This window comes from Phoca vitulina, unplaced genomic scaffold (genome assembly GCF_004348235.1).
Source record: "Phoca vitulina isolate PV1807 unplaced genomic scaffold, GSC_HSeal_1.0 scaffold13, whole genome shotgun sequence".
Lineage (NCBI taxonomy): Eukaryota > Metazoa > Chordata > Mammalia > Carnivora > Phocidae > Phoca > Phoca vitulina.
In genome coordinates, this window is record NW_022589716.1 from 20,210,975 (window position 1) to 20,236,744 (window position 25,770).

Below are 25,770 nucleotides of genomic sequence, written 5' to 3' on the forward strand. Positions count from 1 at the left end.
ACGGGGACACATCACTTAACTTCTCTGAATCTGTAAAATGGGTATAATTATCTTCACCCTCTTGCAGTTATTGTGAACATCAAATGATCTTCTGCGACATCATGTTAACAACTGAAGACATTCTCCAGAAGTCAGAGGTCACTAGTATTCATCCTTCAAATGAAATAATGAAATAAACCTGTGAGCGGACAAGAAGTTATTCCATCCAGACACTGCTGAGCTCTTCCCTCTTCCAACACAGGTCCCAAGCTCTGTCCCGAGCTGAGCTTCTATCTTGCTGTTTGATGCTGTGTATCCTGATTCCCAGCTTCATTCCGGGATTCCTGAAAGCTGACTTAGCAAAGCAAATCCAGTTACACTGAGGGTGAGGGTAACTCATTGGGCTGCCCTGTTTCTGGTATAGGCTGTCGGCATAGGTGTCAGCCACAGAATAAATAGCAGAGCCATCGAGGAGGCAGATAATAATGTCATAGGAGTTGAAATACTGAGAATATTTGCTAATAGATAGAAATAGGAGAATTGACTATTTTACCAATATCCAGGGTGCTACTATCAGGGGAGGTAGGTTTACCTGCTTCTAAAAGATTTCCATCACCAAAGATGATTCCCTCTCATAACCCAGAGTGATCCAGGACAAGCATCAGTAATATATTAAATTACATTCTAATGTGAAAATGAGCTTGCTAACAGCAAATTAGGAGAAGTGGGGGCAACCAAACACACCCAGCAAACAAACTGGAAACAAAGCATCCAGCCAGCCGTAAGCCTTGCTGCTCCCTCGGCCGAGGAGGCTGTATTTTTGGATCACTGAGCACATACTTAGAACATACTGCAGACACAGGGCCAGGCAGCGTGGCAGTGTCCTCTCTATCCAGGGTGTCAGTGTTCTTTAGGTACAGAGAGACCACCAGCCCAGAGCATATTTTATAAACCACTTAATGAACCATAAGCAAATCCACTTATCCTTCTCGGCTACAGTTTTGTTTTTGTTTTTTTTTTAATCTGTAATATGGGCCTAATAACCTCCTCTGACTACTTTTTGGGGTTTTACAGGGACCACAGAGATCCCAAGTGTGAGGGTTTTTTGGAAGCATGAAGGCACTCTAATGGCAGCCTGCCCACTCTATGAGAATAAAGAACACAAGCAAAGCCAGCAGAAGATACCTTCAAAGGGTTAATTATGCACGTGATAACCTAGCTGTAAATGTTACAGATTCACCTCTTGAGTTTGTTCCCTGCACACTATTTCTTTTAGATAGACATGGGGAAGCAGCATTTGTTTTTTTTTGTTTTGTTTTGTTTTTTTACATTTAATTTTTTTATTGTTCATGTTAATCCCCATACATTACATCATTAGTTTTAGATATAGTGTTCCATGATTCATTGTTTGTGCATAACACCCAGTGCTCCATGCAGAACGTGCCCTCCCCAATACCCATCACCAGGCCAACCCATCCTCCCACCCCCCTCCCCCTCTAGAACCCTCAGTTTGTTTTTCAGAGTCCATCGTCTCTCATGGTTCTTCTCCCCCTCCGATTTCCCCCCCTTCATTCTTCCCCTCCTGCTACATTCTTCTTCTTTTTTTCTTTCTTAACATATATTGTATTATTTGTTTCAGAGGTACAGATCTGAGATTCAACAGTCTTGCACAGTTCACAGCGCTTACCAGAGCACATACCCTCCCCAGTGTCCATCACCCAGTCACCCCATCCCTCCCACCCCACCCCCCACTCCAGCAACCCTCAGTTTGTTTCCTGAGATTAAGAATTCCTCATATCAGTGAGGTCATACGATACATGTCTTTCTCTGTTTGACTTATTTCGCTCAGCATAATACCCTCCAGTTCCATCCACGTCGTTGCAAATGGCAAGATCTCATTCCTTTTGATGGCTGCATAATATTCCATTGTATATATATACCACGTGGGAAGCAGCATTTGTAAACACCAGGTCCTTGTCTGCACCATCAGAAGAAAATCCCCTCTCAAGTGGGAGGAATTTACCCCTCCTGATACAGCAGACGGTGTAGCTGGGCCCTTAACATAGCATTAAGTAACATGACTGAGGAACTTATTCCACATTCTAGTTAACTTCAGGTCTTCTGGTTAGGTCATGCTAGTATTTCTTTAATATCCCTCTAACACTTGTTAATCTCCCTTTTAACAAAGATCCTAGATTCTAAAGCCTTGTGCAAACATCCCCAGCTAGAATTTAAGGTATTCTGTTTTCACTGTGGAGCACTTATGTTTGCAATTCCCACCTATCCATGGCAAGTTGTGTTGGTTTGATATTATAGTACACATATAATTTCCTTCTGAGATGACCTCACTTATGTAAAAAGGGTAATTTGCTTTAAATGAAAGATGAAACAATAACATGAGAGAATGTGGATAAAATCAAAATTGTTTGGTGGTACCAAAATGACTAAAATTTAGAGAACACCAGCTAAGGTAATTATTTACATAAACACACCAAAGAGCATCTTTTCCCCCAGCTTTTCAGAAAGCGCATGATACACAATCAAGCCAGGTATTAATTATAAGGAAAGTATTCGCCCTGTCACTGTGTCAGTTTTCTCATAAGAAAAGCAGGGCTAACGTCAAGTACCTATGTCGTAAGGTTAATGATATCTGTAAGTGCTGAGCAGAGTGCCTGGTGAACACGGGTCACGGCAGCTGTGGTTGAGGCTCCAGAGACAACTTCTAGCTCGGGACAGCTTATGATGGACGCCCTGCCCCTCCCCATCTTGCTCTGTGCCAGGACCTGACTGCATGGATCACGGCAGTGGGCAGCCTGCCCGCTGGGTTCCAGCTGTGTTTGGCTAATGGGAGCTTCAACAGGAGATTGGAAGGGAGGAATGTAGGGTCAAGGATTTGCTCCCACACGGCACTCTCTGCAAGTGGCCTCTAACTCAGGCTAAATGCCGAAGCCAAAAATTAAAAAAGTTCAGGCTAATATATTCTTTATCTAGAACTTTTTACATAATCTCCTCATCTTCACACTTTGCTTAGTTGTGGAAATGTGGCACTTGAGACTACTTTCTGGAACCCTTTGCTGCAAAACTCAATTCTAATGACATTTATTATTTGGTGTAATTATAAATCCTGATGCTATTGTAAGGACAAACAGAGCCATCTGAAGTTCTGTCAGTCAATGTCTTGATTACATTGCCACATTATTTTTATTTGGTCTAATTTAAAATAAGGTATGTTTAAAAATACATAAGCTTAGGGGCCCCTGGATGACGCAGTCGGTTAAGCATCCGACTCCTGGTTTTGGTTGGGGTCCTGATCTCAGGATCATGAGATGGAGCCCCGCATCAGGCTCAGGGCGGGGGGGAGGGGTCTGCTTGGGATGCTCTCTCCCTCTCCCTCTGTCCCTCCCGCTCATGCTCTCTCTCTCTAAAATAAATAAATCCTTTTTAAAAAAATACATAAGCTTACATAAAACAAAATAAAAGTCGTCTTTAATCCTACAACCACCACTTGGTAAACTCTTACACATGTTATATACATAAATGTAAATATCTTATCAAAATTGGGACCATTTTGTGTATTTCTCCCTTCCTTCATTCTTTGACTAACTGTTGATGGCAACTCTTGTGCCAAGACTCAGCAATGAGCAAAGTAGACAGTTCCTGCCCTCAGGGAGCTGACATCTTACTGGGAGAAACAGGCAAACAAACAAACAAACAAAAATGTATTTTCCCTTCTCATAACCATCTTGTGAGACAGATAGTGTTATTGTTCCATTTTACAGTGAACTAAACTGCAACATCAAGTTGTCTAGCAAACTGCCCAAGAACACAGTTAGTGAGTAGCAGGGTCAGGATTCAGCCCCAGGTCTATCTGATGACAGACTCTGAGCTGTTAACCTAGTACAGAAGATACTTTAATATGATATATTGCTGTCTTTTTGCAAAATGGTACTGGGGTAAATGTTTAGATGTTCTACCAAATATAATGTGTTTACTTACCCTCAAGGACACAGATCCTTGACTTCAATCATGAAGTTTGTTTATGGAAAATGACTCGTTACTATTTGTCATATCTAAATTAAGCAGGACTTCAAGTCCAACTTTGGAGCTTTTTAGTGTACTTGTTTTATTTTTTATTTGTTTTAAATAAGAAGATCAGTATTCCTTAAAGTGGACATGAGGGAAAGTATAGACTAGTCAAGCTCACAGGTACCAGAAGCAGCTGACCAGGCTGACGTTCCTGACTCCACCACTGGCTAATTCCTTACTCTGAGCAGTTTTACTGAACCCCTTTAGTACCTCAGTTTCCCCAACTGTTAAATGGGGACTGGATTAGCATCTGTTTCACAGTGCTGTTGTCAGGATTAAATGAGTTAATTCATGTAAACTTGGGAAAATACTGCACATATAAAAAGTGCTCCATAAATGTTAGGCATTCTTTTTTTTTTTTAATTTTATTATGTTATGTTAATCACCATACATTACATCATTAGTTTTTGATGTAGTGTTCCGTGATTCATTGTTTGTGTGTAATACCCAGTGCCCCATTCAATAGGTGCCCTCTTTAATACTCATCACCCGGCTAACCCATCCTTCCACCCCCCTCCCCTCCAGAACCCTCAGTTTGTTTCTCAGAATCCATAGTCTCTCATGGTTCGTCTCCCCCTCCAATTTCCCCCCTTCATTTTTCCCTTCCTATTATCTTCTTTTTTTTTTAACATATAATGTATTATTTGTTTCAGAGGTACAAGTCTGTGATTCAACAGTCTTACACAATTCACAGTGCTCACCATAGCCCATACCCTCCCAATGTCTATCACCCAGCCACCCCAATCCCTCCCACCCCCCACCACTCCAGCAACCCTCAGTTTGTTTCCTGAGGTTAAGAATTCCTCATATCAGTGAGATCATATAGGCATTCTTACTATTATTAAAAGTCTAAAAGTTTTGATAGTATTTTCTCCAATTTTCAATGGAGAGGTCTTCACATGACTCTGTTCTTGTTTCCCCACCCTAACACCATTTTCTCAAGTCTACTTTTAATTATGATGAGCATAAATAATGACAGCTACTGTCTCATAATTGGAACGATAGGGTGTCTAGAGCCCCTGACAAATATGCAACAGCAAGAAAGCAGAGTCCATATTTTGCATTTTCTTAGTTCCCTCATAGGACTGTGCTCAGTACCTGGCACATTACTCAAAAATGACTGTTTGAATGAAAGCATGCATGAATGAACAAGGTACCAGATTGAACATGAACCTAAATTTGTCTTTGACAGAGTCAACCTGTCTTATTTATTTGTAACCATTCCTCTAGTTTGTAATTCAGACTCAAAACACTTGAGTCTCTTGATTCCAAATGTTCTTATTGATTGCTGTAGATATTGTGTTTGTTTGTCTGTTTATACCACCATTCATTCCAGAAACAACTTAAGATAGCTTACAAGGATATATGAAACACAAGTCACACCTAACAAATACCATCCACAACAGCATCCTTACAATGTAAGAGTTCCCTCAGTGTCGATCCTGGGATTTGATGAAAAATAATTCAGTCATGTCATGAGGTAAAACTCACCAGAACAAGTCAGATGTGCCATGCCTTTGGGTGCGAAAGAGACACAGGGCAAGTTTTCTACATGACACGCTTATCATTCAGAATAAAAAAAAGAAATCTTTCTGTTCGTTATAGCAAACGTACTCTTTTCCTTTCCAGGTCAGTGTTTTTCGTATACTAGATAAGCAGGATGCAACATTTTTTTGTAGTCAGGCATAAATAAGTAAATCTGAAAACCTGTCCTATGTTGGAACATGGTCTGCTTACAGCTTGGACAGTGACTCCCAACCCCCACCCCCTCTGAGTCATGAGGGAGGATTTGAGAAGTAGCCCAGATGCTCAGAATGTCTCTTTAAAATATTCACCCTCTTACATTGTAGAGATGTTGTTTCATGTGAAAAAAGAAGCTTCTTTCCCCTGTAATCATAGCAGATCCTTTTCTAAGTCAGACAGATCTGGATTTGAATTCTATGTCTGCCCCTTTCTATATGTTACCTTATATCTCTGGGCCTTGATTTCCTCATCTTTAAAATGGGTATTAAAAATATTGTCTAACATGATATTTGTAAGGATAATATTATATAAAATCTCTTGCCCATAAAAAAGTACTCAAAACATTATGGCTGTTAGTACCTCCCACTTAACACTGTCCCAAGCATACACTAGATGACATATAGGTTTGTTAAATGAAAAAAAAGAATGAGCAAATGAATGAATATCGCTATCTAGGAGTCTTTAGCAATCGACAAATCTCTCTGTTCACAGTCATCAGCACAGGGTGGCTAAGATCGTGGGCTTAGGGGTTGGCTTGTCAGGTTTGAGTGCTGACGCCATCACTGATTATCTGTGGGCATCTAGACAAGCCGCTCGATCATCCCCTGTCCCAGTTTTGTCAATTGTGACTGGGACAATGATAGGAACTTCCTCACAGGGATGTTGTAGGAACAATTAGAGGAGGGCTATAAGTACCTAGTATCATTCCTGGAACACAGCACGCATTCACTAAATATTACCATTGTTTATTTTATACAAATATAAATATAATGTCACAGAACTTTATTTATTTTTCAACTTCTCCCTGGTTCCAGTGCTCTGGGATCTAGGAATTTTCCAAAAGGCAAGTCGCATAGTTGCATAAAGTAACCAATTCGTTTCTAAACTTCACACTTCTTTTACTGTTTTATCTTTCTGTTTCTGTAGGACTTCATCGTCACCGTAGTCTTTTCATTCTTGTGGTTGGTGGGTTCATCAGCTTGGGCGAAAGGACTGTCTGATGTCAAGGTCGCGACGGATCCCAAGGAAGTCTTGTTACTGATGTCAGCTTGCAAACAGCCGTCCAACAAATGCATGGCGGTCCACAGCCCTGTAATGTCCAGCTTGAACACTTCCGTGGTATGTTTTCATCTATACTTTACCTCCCAAATCTTTGTTTGCCATTCAAGTGAATAGGAAAAGCATCTCAGAAGTCATCTTGGAGATTTCTGCCTCCAAAACTAGGCCAATGTAAGAGGCGATATTTCACTCCCTGTGCAAGATGATCCCCTGGTCTTCAAGTTTTCTATTGTCAGAACCCATGGGCTTTAATGCCGCCAATTAAGGAGTCTTAGTAAGAACCCAGCAGGTGTTGGCAACCGCTGCCTGGATGACAGTCAAGTCAAAATTCTAAGCCAGAAGCGGATATAAAATCTGAACTTTAAGGCTGAAGCCTGCCAGAAGTTCAAAGGAATATTTGATGGCAGAGAGGTTTCCTGGGAAGAAAACATTGTTCAAGCCACACATAGCTAGAATACATCCAGTTGATTGTCTGGAGAAAAAACACGCAGACCTGGTAGGATGCGGGAAGAATTGCACAGTATAAAAAATACTTATAATAGTTACAGTAATTTTTTTTTATCTCCTCCATGTTCCCGGTTTAATTGCCTGGTAACTTTGGAAAAGGGGAACTATATTAGTTGAACAAAGTCAAATATTATCAAATGTATATCTCTCACAGGAAGACAGAAAATCTGACAAATAGCAGGGCAGCTAAATTGGATGCTTGTGTTATTTTAAAGAAACTGCATCTAAGAAAGACAGAAGCTATAATGGCAGCAAAAAGCAGTCGTTACGGAAGAATAGAAGACCTGACTGTGTTTGCAGAAGGAAAAACATTCTTTAGCAATCCCTAAAAATAATTATCTTGGCTTCAAGGTTAGCTTATGTTTTACAGCTTTCTGAAATTTAATCTGAGAAGGCATTTAAGATGGGGGAAAGGGTTGCTAATCATTTCCTGATGATTTGATGGTGGATCCTGCCTTGGTGAGAGAGGAAACATGGAATGAAAGTGTGTCCGAGGGTCTCACCATCATCTTTGCTCATTGCTGGCCACACCTGCCGCTGAATGCATGGAAATATATTCTCCTGCTTCTGCAGTTTCTTTCTAGGCAGTGCTGAATGAAGGTTATTATAATCTGGATCTCAAAATCTAAGAGAACAAAGAGAAAAATCACCCAATGTGTTTGTCCAATTACTAATCAATCTTCTAATACATTATGACATCCTGCATGGTCTATTTAATTCTACCTCTGATGTCTCTAACAAGTTTTAGACTAGGCGATGGGAATTTTGAATGAGAAACAATGTGAGGTGTCTCCTAAAATGAAAAAAAGGTATTTGCCTTTCTCTGCCTGACCGATTTCACTTAGCATAATACCCTCTAGGTCCATCCATGTTGTGTGTCAATTATACTCAAATAAAAAAAGAAAAGAAAAGAAAATATCCACTAAATTTTATACATACATACATGTATATTTTTAAATAAAATACGTAATTAAAATTTTTAAAAAAAAAATCAAAAAGAAAGGGGCGCCTTGGTGGCTCAGTTGGTTAGGTGTCTGCCTTTGGCTCAGGTCATGATCCTGGGGTCCTGGGATCGAGTCCTGCATCGGGCTCCCTGCTCAGCAGGGGAGTCTGCTTCTCCCTCTGCCTCCCTTCCCACTCGTGCTCTCTCTCTCTCTCTCTCTCAAATAAATAAAATCTTAACAAAATAAATTTTAAAAAAATCAAAAATAGAAATGATGGAAACCAAATAGCATGTTCTGTGAGAGAGGACAGTCCTGGATCTACAACAGTTAAGGGTCCTAGTGACAGAAAATTCAATTCAAGGAGCTAAAGCAAAACAATCCGCCTATCCCTAACGTCTGTTCTCTGCACCCCCTTTTGCACCAATGCCCGTATGTGCTGGAACGTTTGGGTTGCAAGTAACAGAAACTGACTCTGACTAACCTCATCAGGAAAAAAAAATATCTTTGGAAAGATAAGAAGTAGCTCAGAAAATTGATGAAATCTGATGAAACAGGCTCTACAAAAAGCAGCATCTAGAGCTGGACCAAGGTTCCAGATACCAGGGCATACCTGACCTTCCATACTCCGCTCCTGATTTAAAGTTCCAGCACGGAGCTCACGCCACTTGACTGCAACTGGGCTTTTCGAGGTAAACAAAATTTCTATTACCAAAAGCAAAGGGAAAGAATATTTATCTGCCAAAACGCAGTGATTTTTTTTTTTCCATTACAGACTCATTTGGCTTCAAATCCTATTGAGCTAGCTTTTCACAAAAAGTAAAAGTTATTAGAAAGACACCAGAAATGTGTCTTCTAAGGGCCGAACCCCGGGGCCAGAACTGGAAGACTGGCAGGAAACTAGGCAGTTCGCATCCTTCATCCCTCATCTCTCTCTTTCTGAATGTCTATTATATAATTGTCTCTTTTCAGATGCATTTTTTTCTTTTTCCTGTTTACACAAGGGAAGATAGCCACCCCACGGTTTCTGAGTTTGTATTTCTTTTTATCTTTTTAAAAAGATTTATTTATTAATCTGAGAGAGAGAGAGAGAGTAGGGGAGGGGCAGAGGGAGAGAGAGAGAAAGAATCTCAAGCAGACTCTGGCTGAGCACCTAGCCCTATGCGGGGCTCAATCTCACAACCTGAGATCATGCCCCCAGCCAAAACCAAGAGTCGGACACTTAACCAACTGAGCCTCCCAGGCGCCCCTGTTTCTTTTTAAAGGAACATCTTGAATTGAACTAAAAATCACTCAGGTCTAATCCCACATTTCTGGCAGAGAGAATCTCATTAGCTCATCTTGGGCCAGGTGTCCACCTTGGCTGGGGGTTGGGGGAATTGTGCAGAGAAAATATGGCTCACAGAACCAAACCAACTTGCCTACTAAGCAAGTCTAGTAGGCTTTGGAGGAGGAGCCAGACACACCACAAGGGGTGACCTCTACAAGTAACTGGTTCAGCAGTAGCAATGGTATTTCTACCTGGGTAACAAATTTACTTTCTCCAAAGCATTTTGGCATCTGTGATTTCACACTCACACAAATAGGCAGGGAGCTATCCAGATATTTCAAATGCAGGTAGCTGCGGGGAAGGGATTTGCATAAGACATCCCAAATGGTGACAGCAATGCCAGACTAGAGCCAAAGTCCCCGAATGCTGTTGCCACTCGAAACAGTTAAGGGCATAGCTTTGGAGTTAGTCTGCCAGGGTTTGAATCCTGGCCCCACCACTCAGTAATTGACTGCCCTTGGGCAAATTCATTAAGGTCCCTAATCCTTAGTTTCATTATTTAAAGTGGGGCTATTATCAACCAGACCTCACAAGACTGTTGATTCAATGAGATAACAGATGATAAATACTTAGCCCAGTGTTCAGCATAGGGCAGATGTTCAGTAAGTGTCAACCAAAAGCTGCCTCTATAATACCTTCATTTTCCTAAATGTCATATCGTGTTAGAGCCCAAAAAACAGGGCAGGGGAAAAGAATGTTGTTGTTGTTTTCCTCTCTCAACTTTTCTTGCAAAGGTTCCCTGAGCATAACTGTTCTCTCCATAATTTCTACTTCTGCTTCTCCAGCTTCATCATAGGCAATCTTGACACATCTTCTCGGCTAATCTAGATCTCATCTCCTCATTCTTTCTCACACTATGCACGTTTTCTTTCGGTCTCTCCTTCCGTTGTCCCCACATCTGAGCTTGAATCAAAATCCTTACTCCAACTTCAGTTGCAACAAAATGGCAAGAAAAGATGAAAAGGCCCATGAGCCCCTACAATGGGCCAGCCAGGAGTCTGCAATATCAGTGTGATGACAATGGAATAAGACATCACTGCTCCTGACACATGCCCATGGGGACACCTTGTGTATGTTCTCACTTTTAAGTTGCATTTCCCTGATTTCTATGTTCTTCTTGAGCATACCTTTCCTAGAAACCAAGTAGCAGCAAGCAAAAGGGAGAAATCAAGGAATAAGAAACATAAAATGACAGCTCTGGGCAGAGCCCTCTCTTCATGTCTGAAAATATTCCTTGATAATTTTTTTCTACTCATATATTGACATATACTTACAAAGATACAATTTAACCAAGATCTCCCTTTGATGGAAAATATCCTAGTTACTGTACACACAGATGAAAGATCCTGCATGTATATTACAGTGTTATCGGTGATTACCTAATTCATTTTGATCACACAACTGTTATCCTGTGAGTACCTTATTTATGCTTTGTATCTCCCTTAGCAAGGAGCCTGGAGCATGGCATAAAACAATGTTAAACAAATATCAGTTAACATTAAAGGAAAAAAAGAGGGTAGAATGGGAGAGAAGGAAGAAGGGATAAACCAGTCTTTTGGATCAGGTGAGGGCCTAAATACTGCTTGGGCTGCCGACATCCCCTATCGTCAAAGTCCCACGTCAGTGATGCTGCAGCCAAAGAGCCAACTGAAGACAATTCATGGAAATACTGGGGAAAGTATTCAGAGCATAGCTTACCAGTCAGTAAGCATTTTCTAATGTGTCCAACACCATCTAGCTGCTTTACACATGTTCTCTTTAATCCTTACAACTGTCACCCAAGGAAGGAATAATTGTTTTCATTCCATAGAAGGGGGGGTGGCAAAAAAAGCTGAGTTCCAGAGGCTAACTGCCTTGTCCAAGGTCATAGAGCAAGAAGGTGCAGAGTTTAGGCCACCCTGATTTCAAAACCCATAGGATGACTCCCAAGTTGACATTCAAGTAGTGTGTCCTGATCCACCTGCTGCTAAAATACTCAAATACTTTGGTGAAAAGCCCCTGCTCCAAGGCCCCAAGGCGCCTCATCTTGACTACACCAGCCCCCCACTCCCACCCACAGGGCACTCAGGACCACCTTACCATCCAGCAACAAAAGGATAAATTCTGGCCCAGCAGAAGACTTCCAGCACCCAAATTCCAGAGCTCTGGTGGTGGCCCAAGTCCATTTTGATTGGTGATTGTCACGCTGGATTGGCTACTAAATATACTTTAATGTCATCACAGCTTTATATCATACTGTTGTCTGCCTCCAGTAGGGGGCTGTTAAAATCCACTGCCTGTGGTTAGTTTCCAGGTCAACCAATGCCCCCGGGGGAAAGGTGTGGAACAGCTGTTCTGTTTGGGGCCTCTTGCACCAGTGAACAGTGCTGCTTCCATCAAACCCTCAGGGCCTGGGGAGGCAACACCTGATCCTCTGATTCACCAACAACACCCTTTTGGAGTGTAAGAGGAATTTCTATAGGAAAGCCTCACATCCAGTTCTTGGGAAAACATCGCCTACTTCTCTGACACCTGCATTTCACTCGTCTGGTTTCAACATTCATTTCTGAATGTGAGAGGCACAGAAAGTTCAACTATTCAAAGTCACAGCCTCTGTGTGCACTAACATTCGTGTGCTCACCTGCGTGCCACCTGTACGAATGCTTACTCCATACTTCTATCTTTAAGTTGACTCATTTTTTATAGCATTACAAGACCTGGAAGAGTAGGATCTCTAGCCATAATGGGAAGGTAACCTTGTAAATTAATGCACTATCATTAAAATGAGAGTTCTCAACTCTGTATCCCCCAAAGACCTCTTACACAATGAGGAATCCCTCACTTGGGGAGACAGTAACGCTTCAGTAAGGACTTAAATGATGGAGTCAGACAGAACAGGGCTTGACCCTTATGTACTACTTAGCAAGTCATGTGACCTTGAACAAGATTCTTGTCTTGAACCTCAGTTTTCACATCTTTAACATGGGTATGATAATAGCACCTTCTTCTCAGGCTGAATGAATCCATACACACTAAGCCATTTATACAGTGCCCAATGTGTAGGAAGCATTCAGTAAAAGTCAGATATTCTAAAGGAAATAGCAGATCCAAATGAAAAATTGGAAGAGATCTCAATCTTGAATGGAAAGTAGCCTTACATTGTATCGTGAAGGATTTTTCTGAAGTTGAGATTTTTCTTGCGTTTCTGTCTCTCAACTCACTTGCTCTGATTCTCCTTTAGGTCTTTGGGTTCTTGAACTTTATCCTCTGGGCTGGAAACATCTGGTTTGTTTTCAAGGAGACCGGTTGGCATTCCTCGGGACAGAGGTATCTTTCAGACCCGATGGAGAAGCACTCCAGCAGCTATAACCACGGCGGCTACAACCAAGACAGCTATGGGTCAAGTGGTGGGTATGGGCAGCAGGCGAGCTTAGGGCCATCCTCCGATGAGTTTGGCCAACAGTCCAGTGGCCCGGCTTCTTTTACCAATCAGATTTAACAGGTAGTATTTGCATTCTTCTGGAGAAAGCTTCACCACCTTCCATTTTAGTAGCAGAAGAATTTTATAAGAGTTCCAATCAATTATTAATGCAGAGGGTGTTGAATGTAAATCAGAGATCTGGAGTCTCATTAAGGCAGAAAAGCCTGGGTCGTGATAAATGGTACTTAGAGAGGAGACGACATGAGGAGATACATTATTCATCATAGAAGCTTAATTGGAGAGTACCTTGTTATATACACAGATACTTTTATGATTGTTATGTAGGTGTGTTGAGATAGTAAAAGCATTTTGTAGCTTAAAGTCTCTAGTATGTATTATGCATAAAGTAAATTATATAGCACTGAGTTTCCCGATGCGTTTTGATGCGAAAGATGTTTTAATGATTTCTATAAGATAATTTGGTGTATCACACGTGCATGTGTTATTGTGTTTGGTTGTAGACCATGTAGGACTGTGAGTCTCTAAGTATTTGTTTCAGACAATTACGCTGTTTTTTTTTTTTACTTGAGAATCAATCAGTGTTTATATGATTTAGTGCATGAATAAGCATTTTCTCACTAAATGAATATTTGAACTGTATTTATGAAAATTTTCCAGTTTGCACCATGAATTTGTTAAATGGACATTTAAAGAAATATATTCATTACTTTGTATACTTGCAAATTTGTCCCTTTGGCTTTACCCAATTCTGAATGCACTGTAACTAAGGTTTGGGATTTTTTTTTTTCCCCTATTAGTCGATATTTCAGTGTTATATATGGTAACTGCCCAATATTTATTCTATTTACTTAGTTAAATATTTACATTCTTGTAACTTTCTATGGTGTTTTGTGGCTCTTATTCTACTTACTATGAACAATAGGCCCAATAACTAACTGTTCGTGTTTATGGAATGTTGTTTTCTTAGAATAATAGAGATGCAGATATCGGACACCATAGTCAGAAGTATTGTGCCGACATATTAATTTATAAAGGATGTTCTGTAGAATCTACACTACCAGCTAAACTTTTAAATCCTATTTATTTGTAAAGTTAATATGTTCCTAGATCCAATTATTAAAAATTCTCCAGTCACGGCTTAACTTACTAATTACTAATTCTGATTTGAGTGTTACCCATAAATTAGAAATGACTTCCGTGAGCAACTCTGATCCCAAAAAGGGTTCTCATGAAATATTCCTCAGAATTTTTTCATTATCGAGAAAATACCAATCTTCGCCTCTTTGTTTTAACTCAATTGCAACATCAAGGCCCAATAGTGAGGGCAAACCGTGCATCTGTATTTCCAGATAAAAGTTGTTATCGATGTACAAACTCTGTGATCTGTGATGCTGGAAGCATTTTAGCACAAAACAGCCGTGTTTCTTAGATGATATCTGTAACCAGTTTCTGGATCCCGTTGGATAAATCTGTATTGTGATATCTATTTGACCTTAATAAAGTTATTGCTTACAGCCCTGGCTGGATAGTGCAGAATTGCAATAGAACCTGGTTAGTTTTAGCAATGGATTTAACAATACCTTTATACAAGGTATAAATGAGCAATGTTTCCAATCTCTCCCGGGCCCTTGTTTCCAAGCCCAGGGTTGTTCGTTCCTTGCTTCTCCCATTTTAGGACCCCCTCTGCACCCACTGCCATGCAAAGCACTGGAGATGTAAGAATAAGAAAAAACAGAAACATGCCTCACCTTGAAGCTTCTACTCTATTGGAAGAGGCAGACATTAAAATAATCACACCCCACTTAACGCTGTGTGCAACATGGAGAGACAGAGGAGTCCACGAGAACATTTATCCGAGGGACTTGAGCTAGTTAGGGGGAGGGGAGCTTCAGACTAGAGGCCTGCCCCCGCTTTCACACGGACAGAGTAGCAGGGAAGAAGAGAATCCCAGGCAGCCTTGCAAAGCTCTCAGATGGCGGGAGGCAGGATGGCTAGGTCTGGTTGCCTGAGTACAGTGAGCGAGGGGGGCTTTGTCAGAGGCGGGCTGCTGGTGGACCTGTGGCAGGAGGGTTGGGGGGGGGGGTGCTGCTAGGCAGCCACAAGTGGGAATCCTGTCTTTATCCCAGAGAAGCTAAGGGAACTCCCTAGTGGATTTTAAGCGGAGGAGGGACACAATGAGATCAGCATTTTGGAAAGATCTCAGTGGCTGCAGGGTAGATAGAGTGTAGACTGCAGGAGGATGAGAATAAAGGACCCCCCGGGGCAGAGGAGGAGGCCTTGACAGCTGACACCTTTGAGGCAGCAGGCTGGCCGTGGGAGGGAGGACCCCTCATTTCCTGGGACAGTGGCCAGGTGTGACCACTTCCTTCAGCGCTCTCCAGGAAGAGAGAGTGGCCTCTACTTCCTATACTGTCGTGGACTCTCCAAAGTGGAGAAACCCCCAGAGCCAGCAGTTCTCTTTACCAGCCTCAGTCTGAAGTCCCCTGGGGCTCTGATCCACAGAAAGCACTGCCTGCCCTGGTCCAGATAGAAGCTTCCACGGTCCGCGGCGGATTCACAATAAAACGCTCCCCCAATCCAACAGGGAGTTCACGAACCTGGTTTTATTCCTTCTGGTTTCAAGAAAAAAAAAAAAAAAGTAGACCTGGCCTTTTCAGAAGGGGAGAATCAGTGTAGCAGGTGAGCCTAGGTCTCTGTGCCCACTAGACCTAACTGGGAATTGCCGCTTCCCCGCTCCTAAATGTATCTCAGGGTGTGACTTCCCCTTCCTGGAAGGAGGTAATGCATCCAGGTGGAACAGGTGGGTCCTGAGATCCCACTTGCCTGGGTTAGAATCCCCTGTGCTGCCATTTACTTGACCCTCTTAGGTCTTCCCTGATCCCCTCTCAGAGGCCCCGGGATTCTTCTGAACCCACAGCCTAAAGACAAGTGCAGCCTGGAAATGAAGGGGAGCTGACAGCCCAGGGACTATCCCCAAGCCCTGGGGGATGTGGACAAGTCAATGGATGCCTCTGGCAAGACACTTAACTTCTCATTCATTCGGCTGCCCCGCCTCTGCTGTGGGGATAATGGCATATCTGCCTCCTAGGATGATACCAGGATGAAACAGATAAGGCATGTAAAGGCATGAGAACACCCAGGAGGCACTGAGTTTGGGTTCCCCTGGAGGCAGGGGAAGGATTCCAGGATGCTAGAGTGAGGGGGTGAGGGGAGGAGAGAGAGAAGGGGGAAACACCGGCAGGATTCTTGAGTAGTATTCAGAATGGCTCCAGCAATTTCTCATCAAGGGACAGGAGCTGGAGTATTTATCTACTCCCCCCCCCCCCAGCCCCCATTGGCTGAGAGCTCCCCGGGGCGGGGGGTAATTTTCCCTCATTTCCAGGTTGCACTTGCCTACAGACTGGGCAGGCTCCTGTGATTTCAGAGAAATATGCCCAGAGACCTAATAACTGTTAGGTGATGAGCTGGGGTGGGAGCAGGGGAAGCTGCATGAGGGCTACCGCCACCCCCCTCCCCCCACTCCCAGGGACAGTGGCTTTGAGGAGGGATAAAGGGGAGCCTTGAAAGGGGTGTGCATGAAGAAGATCACGGTCAGCATGAGCAGGAACTATCTTGAACAGCTGTGGCTAAAATTGGAGGCCAGCCAAGGGAAGCAACATTAGGGCATTAAAATCACCTTGTGCAGTGATCAATGAACGTTACTATTGTCAGTCTGTAAAATGGGGATGCAGATAATCCTACTTTATAGGGCAGTGACCTGGTCATGTGTGGAAAAGGTTGATGGACTGTACAGCACTCTACAGGTGTTAGTCGGCTACTGAATGTTGAGGTAGCAACCTACTCCACACTTACATAAGCCTGAGTTTTTATAAGTCAAACTTCTAATGGTACTGAGATGAGCAAAATACAGCTCCTGGCACCTTGGAGCTTACACTCAAGATGGAAAGACTCCAGTAATAGACATGTAAGCAAACCAAATATATAAGAAGAAGTCTTGATTAGTGCTCTGAAGGGAAGAAATGAAGCACAAGGGTGGGGAGAAGCGGAATAGGATAGCGAAAGCCTCTCTGAGAAGGTGACATTTAAGCTGAGACTTGCAGAATGGGAAGGCACAGCTGTGGGGAGAACATGCCAGAGAGGAGAACACATCCAAGGACGTCAGGGAGGAGACCACCCAGCACCTCTGAAGAAATGACAAGAGCAAAGCCAGGGGGGGCGGGGGCGGGACACGTAAGGAGAGGGTGAGGAGGTGGGATGGCAGAGTTTGGAAGAGCCAGACCACAAAGGGCCTTGTAAGACACAGGAAACGGAATTTATTCTAAGTGAAGTAGGAAGCCACGAGGCAGGTAAACAGAGTAATGACATGACTCAGTTTTCGGTCCTGCTCTCAATTTCCTGCCTTCGATATTGTGCTATAGTGATATAAGATGTCAACATTGGGGAAAGCTGAGCAGAAGGTTCTTGGGACTCTATGTATTATTTTTGCAACTTCCTGTCAATGGGGAAGCTGAGAATGGATCAATTAATTCATCAATCGATTCAACATCTATTGACTGAGTACCTACCATGTGCCAAGCTCTGCTATAAGTTGCTGGGGATTCAGATTTGAAAGAGAAAGACATTATATCTGTGCTTGTGGATTTTATAATCTGGTGTTAGGCGGAGAGCTCGTATACCAATAAAGAAATAAGAGAAATTCATATCGTGGTAAATGCTGAGGAGAAAATAAAACAAGATGACCGAAGGAGAGCAACAGGATTGGAGGAGGATGGACACAGTATGAGTTGCCAGAAGCCCTGGAGTGAGAACATGGTAGCCTGAATGAGGATGGAGTCTCCACCAGTGTTCGGCAACAGCTTAGGCTGGTTCTTTGGTCTACACAATCAGTAGGAAATCTTCAGTCCTGGCAGAAGAGTAAGAAGTCTTCACTTACCTAGAGCACTTGTAGTTTGATGTTCAAAGGTCATAACAACTATAATTTCATTTGACCCAGTGAAAAGCTGGATGCCTTGTTGCCACGTCCCCCAGAGAAGTAGACTCTGAGGCAAGAATTCAACTACAAGTAGGGGTTGGGAAGTGAAGCAGAGAAGGGAGGCGAGCAAATGCATCTTGCGTCATGGAGAGAAGGCTACAGCTGTGGGCACCTGGGGCTCAGTCCCCCCGAGAGCCTGAGATGCAGAGCAGCACATTTCTCCCCAGCACTTTCAGACCCCCTGTGCAGGGGTGGAGCGGCTAGAGCAGACAGAGAAAGTTGCAGGCAGCGCGGCAGGTGGGAGTCACTGGTTCAGCGTGCGTGCATCGCTGGGTTCCAAGAGGGTATGCGTGGGCCGTCGACAGTGTCTGCCACACTGAGGTTGGGCTACCGTAAGTAGCTTCACCAACTGAATGCCAGGAAAAGACTAGAACAAGTCCGTCTCCTTTTAACCCTGAGAGGCGTTTTTCCCATTAACTCCCCAGTCTACCCAATATATACGACTTAAACCTCAATATGCCATGTGATATTATCTTGCTGCCCAAAGACAACAATTTTTAATAACAACTGTAAAATGACAACTAATACTCATTGTGCACTTACAACACACCAGCCACTGAGCGAAGCACTTGGCGTTTAACCAGCCCACAACAGCACTGGGAGGCGCTAGTATTACTCCCACATAAGATTAGAAAACCAAAGTTCAGAGAATTGAGAGGATGACAAAATCCTTGTTGTCACCGTCACTAATAAAAATAGTTCTTAATTGCTAATATCTCCTGACTATCCAAACTGCACAGAGAACTATGCAATACATGTTATACCCATTTTCCTATTTAATTCTCATGGGAAATGCAAGATAAAATACTATTTTCACACCCATTGAGCAGATGAGAAAATTGAGATTCATAAAGGTTAGGTAACCTATAGCTCAAGATTACTGAGCTGGAAGTGGGCAGACCCCAAATTCAAATCCAGATCTCTCTGCATCCAAAACTCCTTGCTCTAAACCATCTTGCTAGGCCCCAACAGTTCTACCCCACTGTTCTGCTATGGTGTTTTTTTTTTTTTAAGATTTTATTTATTTATTTGACAGAGACACAGCAAGAGAGGGAACACAGGCAGGGGGAGCGGGAGAGGGAGAAGCGGGCCTCCCGCTGAGCAGGGAGCCCGATGCGGGGCTCGATCCCAGGACCTGGAATCATGACCTGAGCCGAAGGCAGACGCTTAACGACTGAGCCACCCAGGTGCCCCTGTTCTGCTATGTTTTAAGCAGGAAGTGCTTTGTCTCTTCTGCTGGGGCGCATTCAACAAAGACGCAGACCATCAAGTGCTTCACTTGACCTTCCATAGAGATACTGAGTCCCTAATAGTTGGAAGGATAGCTTTGGTCAGAATCATTTGTCAACGTGAATAATATCAGACTCAATACACTGAACAAGTTAATTAAGTCATTAAGACCACTAATGGTCCATTTGAACTAAGAATGATTTCTTAACATGCTTGACTTGAAATCTGAGGCTTTGTAGGCTTTTAGGGCTCAGCTGAATGCTCCTCAGAACAGCTACTGGCAACAAGTACTTCCAAGAATGGCCCTCCATGCACAATGTACAGTGGATGTTAAAAGGCCAAGATGAGAACAGAAGAAGACTTTCTGAAAGTAGAAATATTTTAAGTCTAGTTGAGCATTTTCACTAAAGGTGCAGGTGCCCTGGTTTATTGAACAAGACACTTGAAGGAAGGTGTAATAAGCCTAATAGGTTTCCTGGTGGCTGAGAAAGGGTTTGTCTTTGAACCACAGCTCTTTTATTCATATTTTGAGTGTCTGCCCTCTTGCAGCCTAAGAGGGTCTAATTGGCTTGTGCTGTGAACTGGACACACTGACTCATAGGACCTTAAAGTCATCTCCCTACTCACCAGAAACAACCTCATGTGACACATCACTTGCTGTCATGCCACTTTGGTGAACACACACAAAAAAAGTAAAATGCAAACGCAGCAGTTTTTCCTAATTAAAATATTTTCCCTTCTTTTCTGTGAACTGACATTTCTCCAGGATATTTTGTCCTCTGGTGTCTTCAGACAGTTGAGTCTATTCTGGTTGATCTCCAAGGTCACATTACTGCTAGAATTTGATACATTCTATAGCTTACACATCGCCCCAAGCATTGCTGCCCTTTTTACAAGTCCTTTGTTAATCTTGCTCTCTCAGATGGAGCTCCTAGACCTTCTTAAAATTTCACATTTATTAGTGACATGTGTTTGCACCGAACTTAGCATGGAGCCACCTGCACTCATATGAGGAATGCATTTTTCAACACGAACAACTGACTCCGAGGAGACCTGAGGTCCAGATCTAGGTCTTGGGAGCTGAGAGCTAGGTTGCATGTTTAGGCATTGGTAGATGTATCATTGGCTTTATCAATGCTAATTGATCATCCTAGCAGCAGAGTGTAAGCATGGTCTTGTAGGAGACCCGGATGCAAATCTGGATTCTATCATTGGGACCAGGCTATGTGAGCCTGTAAAAGTGCCTCAATATCTCTGAGCCTCAGACGCCTCATCCACACAATGTGAGATCATGGTAACTACCTCTGTTAGTTTTCTTTGACTGCCTAAATTAATTACCATGACTTGGTGGCTTAATCAACACAAGGGTATTATCTTAAAGTTCTATAGGCTAAAAATCCACCATAGATCTCACTGGGCTAAAACCCAGGAGTTGGCAGGGCTAGTGCCCTTCCGGAGGCTCTGGGGGAGAATCCATCTCCTTGCCATTTCCATCTTCTAGAAGCCACCTCTATCCATGGCTCCTGAACCTCTAGCTCCATCTTCAAAGCCAGCAACAGCAGGTCAAGTTCTCCTCACATTGCATCACGCGGACCTCCTCTTTGCTTCTCTCTTGCACTCTTAAGGATTTTTGTATTTACTTTGAGCCAATCTGGATAAGCCAGAATCATCTCCTGACTTTAAGGTCAACTGATTAGCAACTTTATTTCCATCAGCAACCTTAGTGCCCCTTTGCCATGTAACCTAAGGTATCCACAGGTTCCTGGGATTAGGGTATGAACAGGTTCTGGGCATTTGGGGGCAGGGGAGCATTATTCTGCCTACCAAACTATCCACCCCACATAGGTAAGTAAATTTCCTAGCAGGTTTGCCTAATCAGAGTGCTCAGTGCCTGATAATGATGATTAAAACTCATAGTTGGTCCAATCGACAGCACTAACATTTCTGTGAGAAAATGGCCCCCCCTCTATCACTGTGTGGCAACGGATGGCTTTTCAATGTTCATATTTGGAGACACCAACTTTGACAATGCTCCCAGTCAGGTAGCCCATGGTCATGACAGTCCTTGCTGAGATGCTCCAGTAAATTAAAATGCAGTGTTTACTGATGGGCTCCTGGAGTTACCGAACATTTGTTCAGTCCAACACACAGCTAGAGAAACAGCTGGATCAACACAGTTCTTCCCTCAATGTACTTATAGTCCAATGGGAGAGATTACAGATAGACTGAAATTGCCTGATGTATTCATTTATTTACTTGTCCTTCATCTCTCTCCCACTCAAATATAAATTCCATGAAGGGCTGGGACTTTACTAAAATGTACACACCTGTATTCTCGGCACCTGGAAGAGTGCCTGGAGTATACAAGGTACTTAATAAGTATTTGTTGAACAAATACAGTGTAATACATTATACAAGCCATTATGTTAGAGCTTTTTCATAAAATATGCAAACTAGGTGAGAGAACGTATTGACTAGCCAGAGAGGAAAAAGAATCTTATCTCTCCTGTAGAAAGTTTCCAGCATATTTTTTTTAAAGATTTTATTTATTTTTTGACAGAGAGAGAGACAGCGAGAGAGGGAACACAAGCAGGGGGAGTGGGAGAGGGAGAAGCAGGCTTCCCGCCGAGCAGGGAGCCCGATGCGGGGCTCGATCCCAGGACCCTGGGATCATGACCTGAGCTGAAGGCAGACGCTTAACGACTGAGCCACCCAGGCGCCCCAGTTTGCAGCATATTTACAAATAGCTCCTACTGTGCCCACACAGAATGGGCTCCCTGCACTGCGGAGCCTGCAGACTGTGGCCCTCACTGGCTCATTTCAGTGTACGCTTTCTTATTACCTTTATTACCCTGTTTGCAAACTGCACCACCCCCAGATCATGATACAGGGGTCACCTGAAGCCCATACCTGTGCCTCATGCTAAGGACTATCCATCATACCCACCGTCCTCCCCTGAACCCCCCAGGCCCCCAGTAAGTAATAAACTAATTCCATTTTAGGGGCAGTGAAAGATCTGGTGAATTTGTGATCAAAATGCAAGAGCTTTGCCTGATCTTATAGAAAAGAAGAGGAAAAACTACTCAGTCTCCCATACTGGACTTCTGTATCTGGGGGCCCAGGCGCTCATTAAACTCAGCATGTGCCACACTAACCATTATCTTTCCCCCAAAGTCTGTTCCTCCTATGTTTCCAATCTCATTTAATCTACTCATCATCAAATATCCCCAGAATTCAAGCAAGGAAACTAGAAGATGTAACACCTCGGAGATGGAGAAAGAGCATTGTTACCTAATTCATTTGCATTCTAAGCTTTGGATAACGGGCCTGAACAGGGGACTGTGTGCTTGGGGCAGAGCTTTAGCATCGCTGGTGTCTGCCGCAATCTGGTTTCCTGGTTCTCTTCTCACCTGTTCCTGGGCATCCGTAACCCACCTCCACAGGATCCCACAACGCTTGGACGTTAAGGCCCAGTCCCCAGCCCCGCACTAGGGAGCACAATGCACCACATCTCCTCTGACAACACAGACATCCCCCGTTGCCTCGGTGTGGAAGGAGATCCAGGACCAAGCACCGAGGAAGCCCAGTGTGGTAGACGTGGCTGCCCTGGAAGTTCTCAGCAGATCAGGGAGAGCCCCCCGGCCCAGGCTCTACACACAGCACAGTACACGACAGGAAGCAGAGACCAGGTCTTCCCAAAGAGGAGGTGCCAGGATCAGAGTGAGGGTCCTTGTCTGGGAAAGGGGAGAGGTTCTTAGCCAGGCACCACGGTTGGAAAATTCAGACCAGGCACCAAATGGAGACAGTAGATCAAACCCCCAGGGCCCCTCCCACCTCCCTCTCATTCCCCTTGGCCTTGTATTCCTGTAGGCCAACACAACAGCTTCTAGCAAATGCCTGAGTGAAGACAACTCCAAAGGTGATTCATTGTACGAGGCAGATGACCTAGGTAAGGCGATCAGTGAAGAAGGATCCCAGAGACACGAGAGTCTTAAGGAGAGCAGAGCAGAGCCTCTTGGGGCTTGACTCAGAAAATGACCTCTTCTGAAGAGCAGAAACTAGCCAGGGAAAGGAAAGATCAGGACAGAGCAGTCAGTCAAGGGCTGCAGACTTTTCCTTCAAGCTGCCTTTGGGGCCAAGCTCTTTCCTGACCATCTGAGCCGCTGACCTTGCTGACCCTCAGCCATCACTCCACCACAGGTCTTTACTCTTCTCCATTCTATTCCTACAAAGGGGGAAATCCATTCCTGTGAATTTGGGGGCTGCCAAGATTTGATTCTAATATTCAGAATCGAGGACTTTCAGACTTTAAGGGGCACAAATGTTTGAAAGTAGAGTTACAAAATGGAATGGAAATGACAATTTCTCTTGGCCTAAAAATATGATTTAATAACCACCACCATCTGGTAATTGGCCTTACTTCATTGAGCTCTGCTCAAACAGAAAACAAACAAACAACAAAAACCTAAGTGTAGCTATTGGTATGCTCTGGAGGACTTTAGCGAGTGTGATGGGATAGAGGGTGCCTGGGGCGGGGGGCATTTATACAGAAGCTGCAGGTGATCCCACAAGGCCCGGCCACAGCTCTGGGCTCATCTCTTCGTGGAACAGGTGCTCCGAACAGTAAATACATTTTGAATGTGCCCCAGTGTACCCACGTCACTAAACTCAGAGTCTCACAAAACAAGTCTTACCTTTTCCACACGAGACACATTCCGTTTTTTACTAGATTCAGCTCTGTTCCATTGCATTGTACTGCATGTGTTTTATAATGCTGGTCTCCACACTCCACTGAGTCACGAGTACTAAGGGGTCACTAATGGTTTGATACAGGTCATCGTGGAGCCCATGTCTGCATGACACAAAGTTTTGACATCAGAAGTGTGGTTTAGTGAATGAGAGCAAAGCTGAGAATCTAGAAGATTCTTATGCTGTTGTTACCAGTTCTTTCTGCCATCCTTCCTTCCCCTCCCCCAAAATGTCCCGTGGGGCCCAGGGAAGCCTTCGTTTGTTGGGAAACAAAGAATGAATGGGAATTGTATTTCATTGTAATGACTTTAAAGGGGATTTCTGGGTTCCAGGAGAGAAGAAGTTAAAGAAATCACTAAAAATCTATTTCTTTCTTCCAATTTGGAGTTGTTCGTGAGGAACAAAGAATCCTGAAAGCCTCTTGTGTGGAAAAGGAAAGGAGAGGCTGCCTACTGACCCACTGAAGCCAGGCAAACAAACCCTCCCCGCAGATGTAAGAAATGGCAGCCTCCCTCCAAGCAAGGACTTCCCAGGGACTCAGAGGCCTCATTAATGCTCCTGAACCACAGCCAGCCGGGGACAAATGCGGAGAGCGCAGCAGGTGCTCCTTCGGGGGTCTCTTGCCCTCCTTCACTACATGGTTATTTGATTTGGCAACATCAGGGGCCTGTCTTTATTTATCTCCTCATTTTTTTTTTTTTTTTTTGTAGAAAGTAATATAATCAGAGGTTTCCCACTTCTGACCCTCCCAGACTATACCCCTAGAAGCAACCATTGTTCTCACTTTCATACAGATCTTTGCAGAAATGGTGCATGAAGATATAAGTACACCCATAATCCACTCGTTCTCAACAGGGCAGTATTGTCCCCAAAAGGGTGAAAATTGGTTCATGGGAGGAGGAGGGCAGAAAAGTCCTACTCCTTGTGTACAAAGCACAGATAATACACTACCTAAACAGATAGACTATGTCTGTGATGTTAAAGTTTCATTGAAAGTCCATTAGGAAAAAATGTCGAGGGGCTCCTGGGTGGCTCAGTCGGTTAAACATCCAACTCTTGATTTTGGCTCAGGTCATGATCTCAGGGTCATGAGATCGAGCCCCGTGTAAGGCTCCGTGCTGGGCGTGGACCCTGCTTTAGATTCTCTCTCTCTCTCCCTCTTCCTCTGCCCCTCCCCCTCTGCTCACAAGCACAAAACACACACCCTCACTTTCTCAAGAAAAAAAAATGTCTAAAAAGGTTCCTTAGAGCTATTAATGAAAAATAAGTTGGTAAGTACTGATGTAATCCCATTTGTTTGTACACATAAAAGGTAGCACTCTGTACTGGTATACCCTGTTCTAGAAGGCAGCCTATGAGATAGGATGAGTGCTTGGTCTTGAGTTTCAAATTGTGGCTGGAATCCTGGCTCCAACACTTAATGGTTGTGAGAAGTTGACCAAGTTTCTTAAAGTGTGACACTTTAATTTTCTCCTCTAGAACGGAGATAATAGTGGTAGCAGCTACCACCTAGGGTAACTGTGAATATTAATGAGTTAACACATCATGTAAAGCACTTAGAATATTGCCTAGCACTTGGTAGATGCTCTGTAAGTGCTTGCTACATTGTGATTTTCCCACTGAATCATGGGTCTCAGAGATTGGTCTATCCTCTTTTTAATGGCTGAATGGTATTCCCATGTGTGGACATGTC

The 25,770-nt window shown here is 43.4% G+C and overlaps 1 protein-coding gene across 2 annotated transcripts in view; it reads left to right on the plus strand.

The window, feature by feature from the left end:
• The window catches only part of SYNPR (synaptoporin), a 304,031-nt gene extending 289,451 nt beyond the window's left edge, over window positions 1–14,580 (plus strand). For both annotated transcript variants that reach the window (XM_032411681.1, XM_032411682.1), the window contains 2 exons: window positions 6,736–6,927; window positions 12,866–14,580. In XM_032411681.1, the coding sequence (XP_032267572.1) occupies window positions 6,736–6,927; window positions 12,866–13,123 (450 nt within the window). In that variant the 3' untranslated portion in view covers window positions 13,124–14,580. The remainder of the gene's footprint in view (window positions 1–6,735; window positions 6,928–12,865) is intronic.
• Window positions 14,581–25,770: the final 11,190 nt, after the last annotated feature.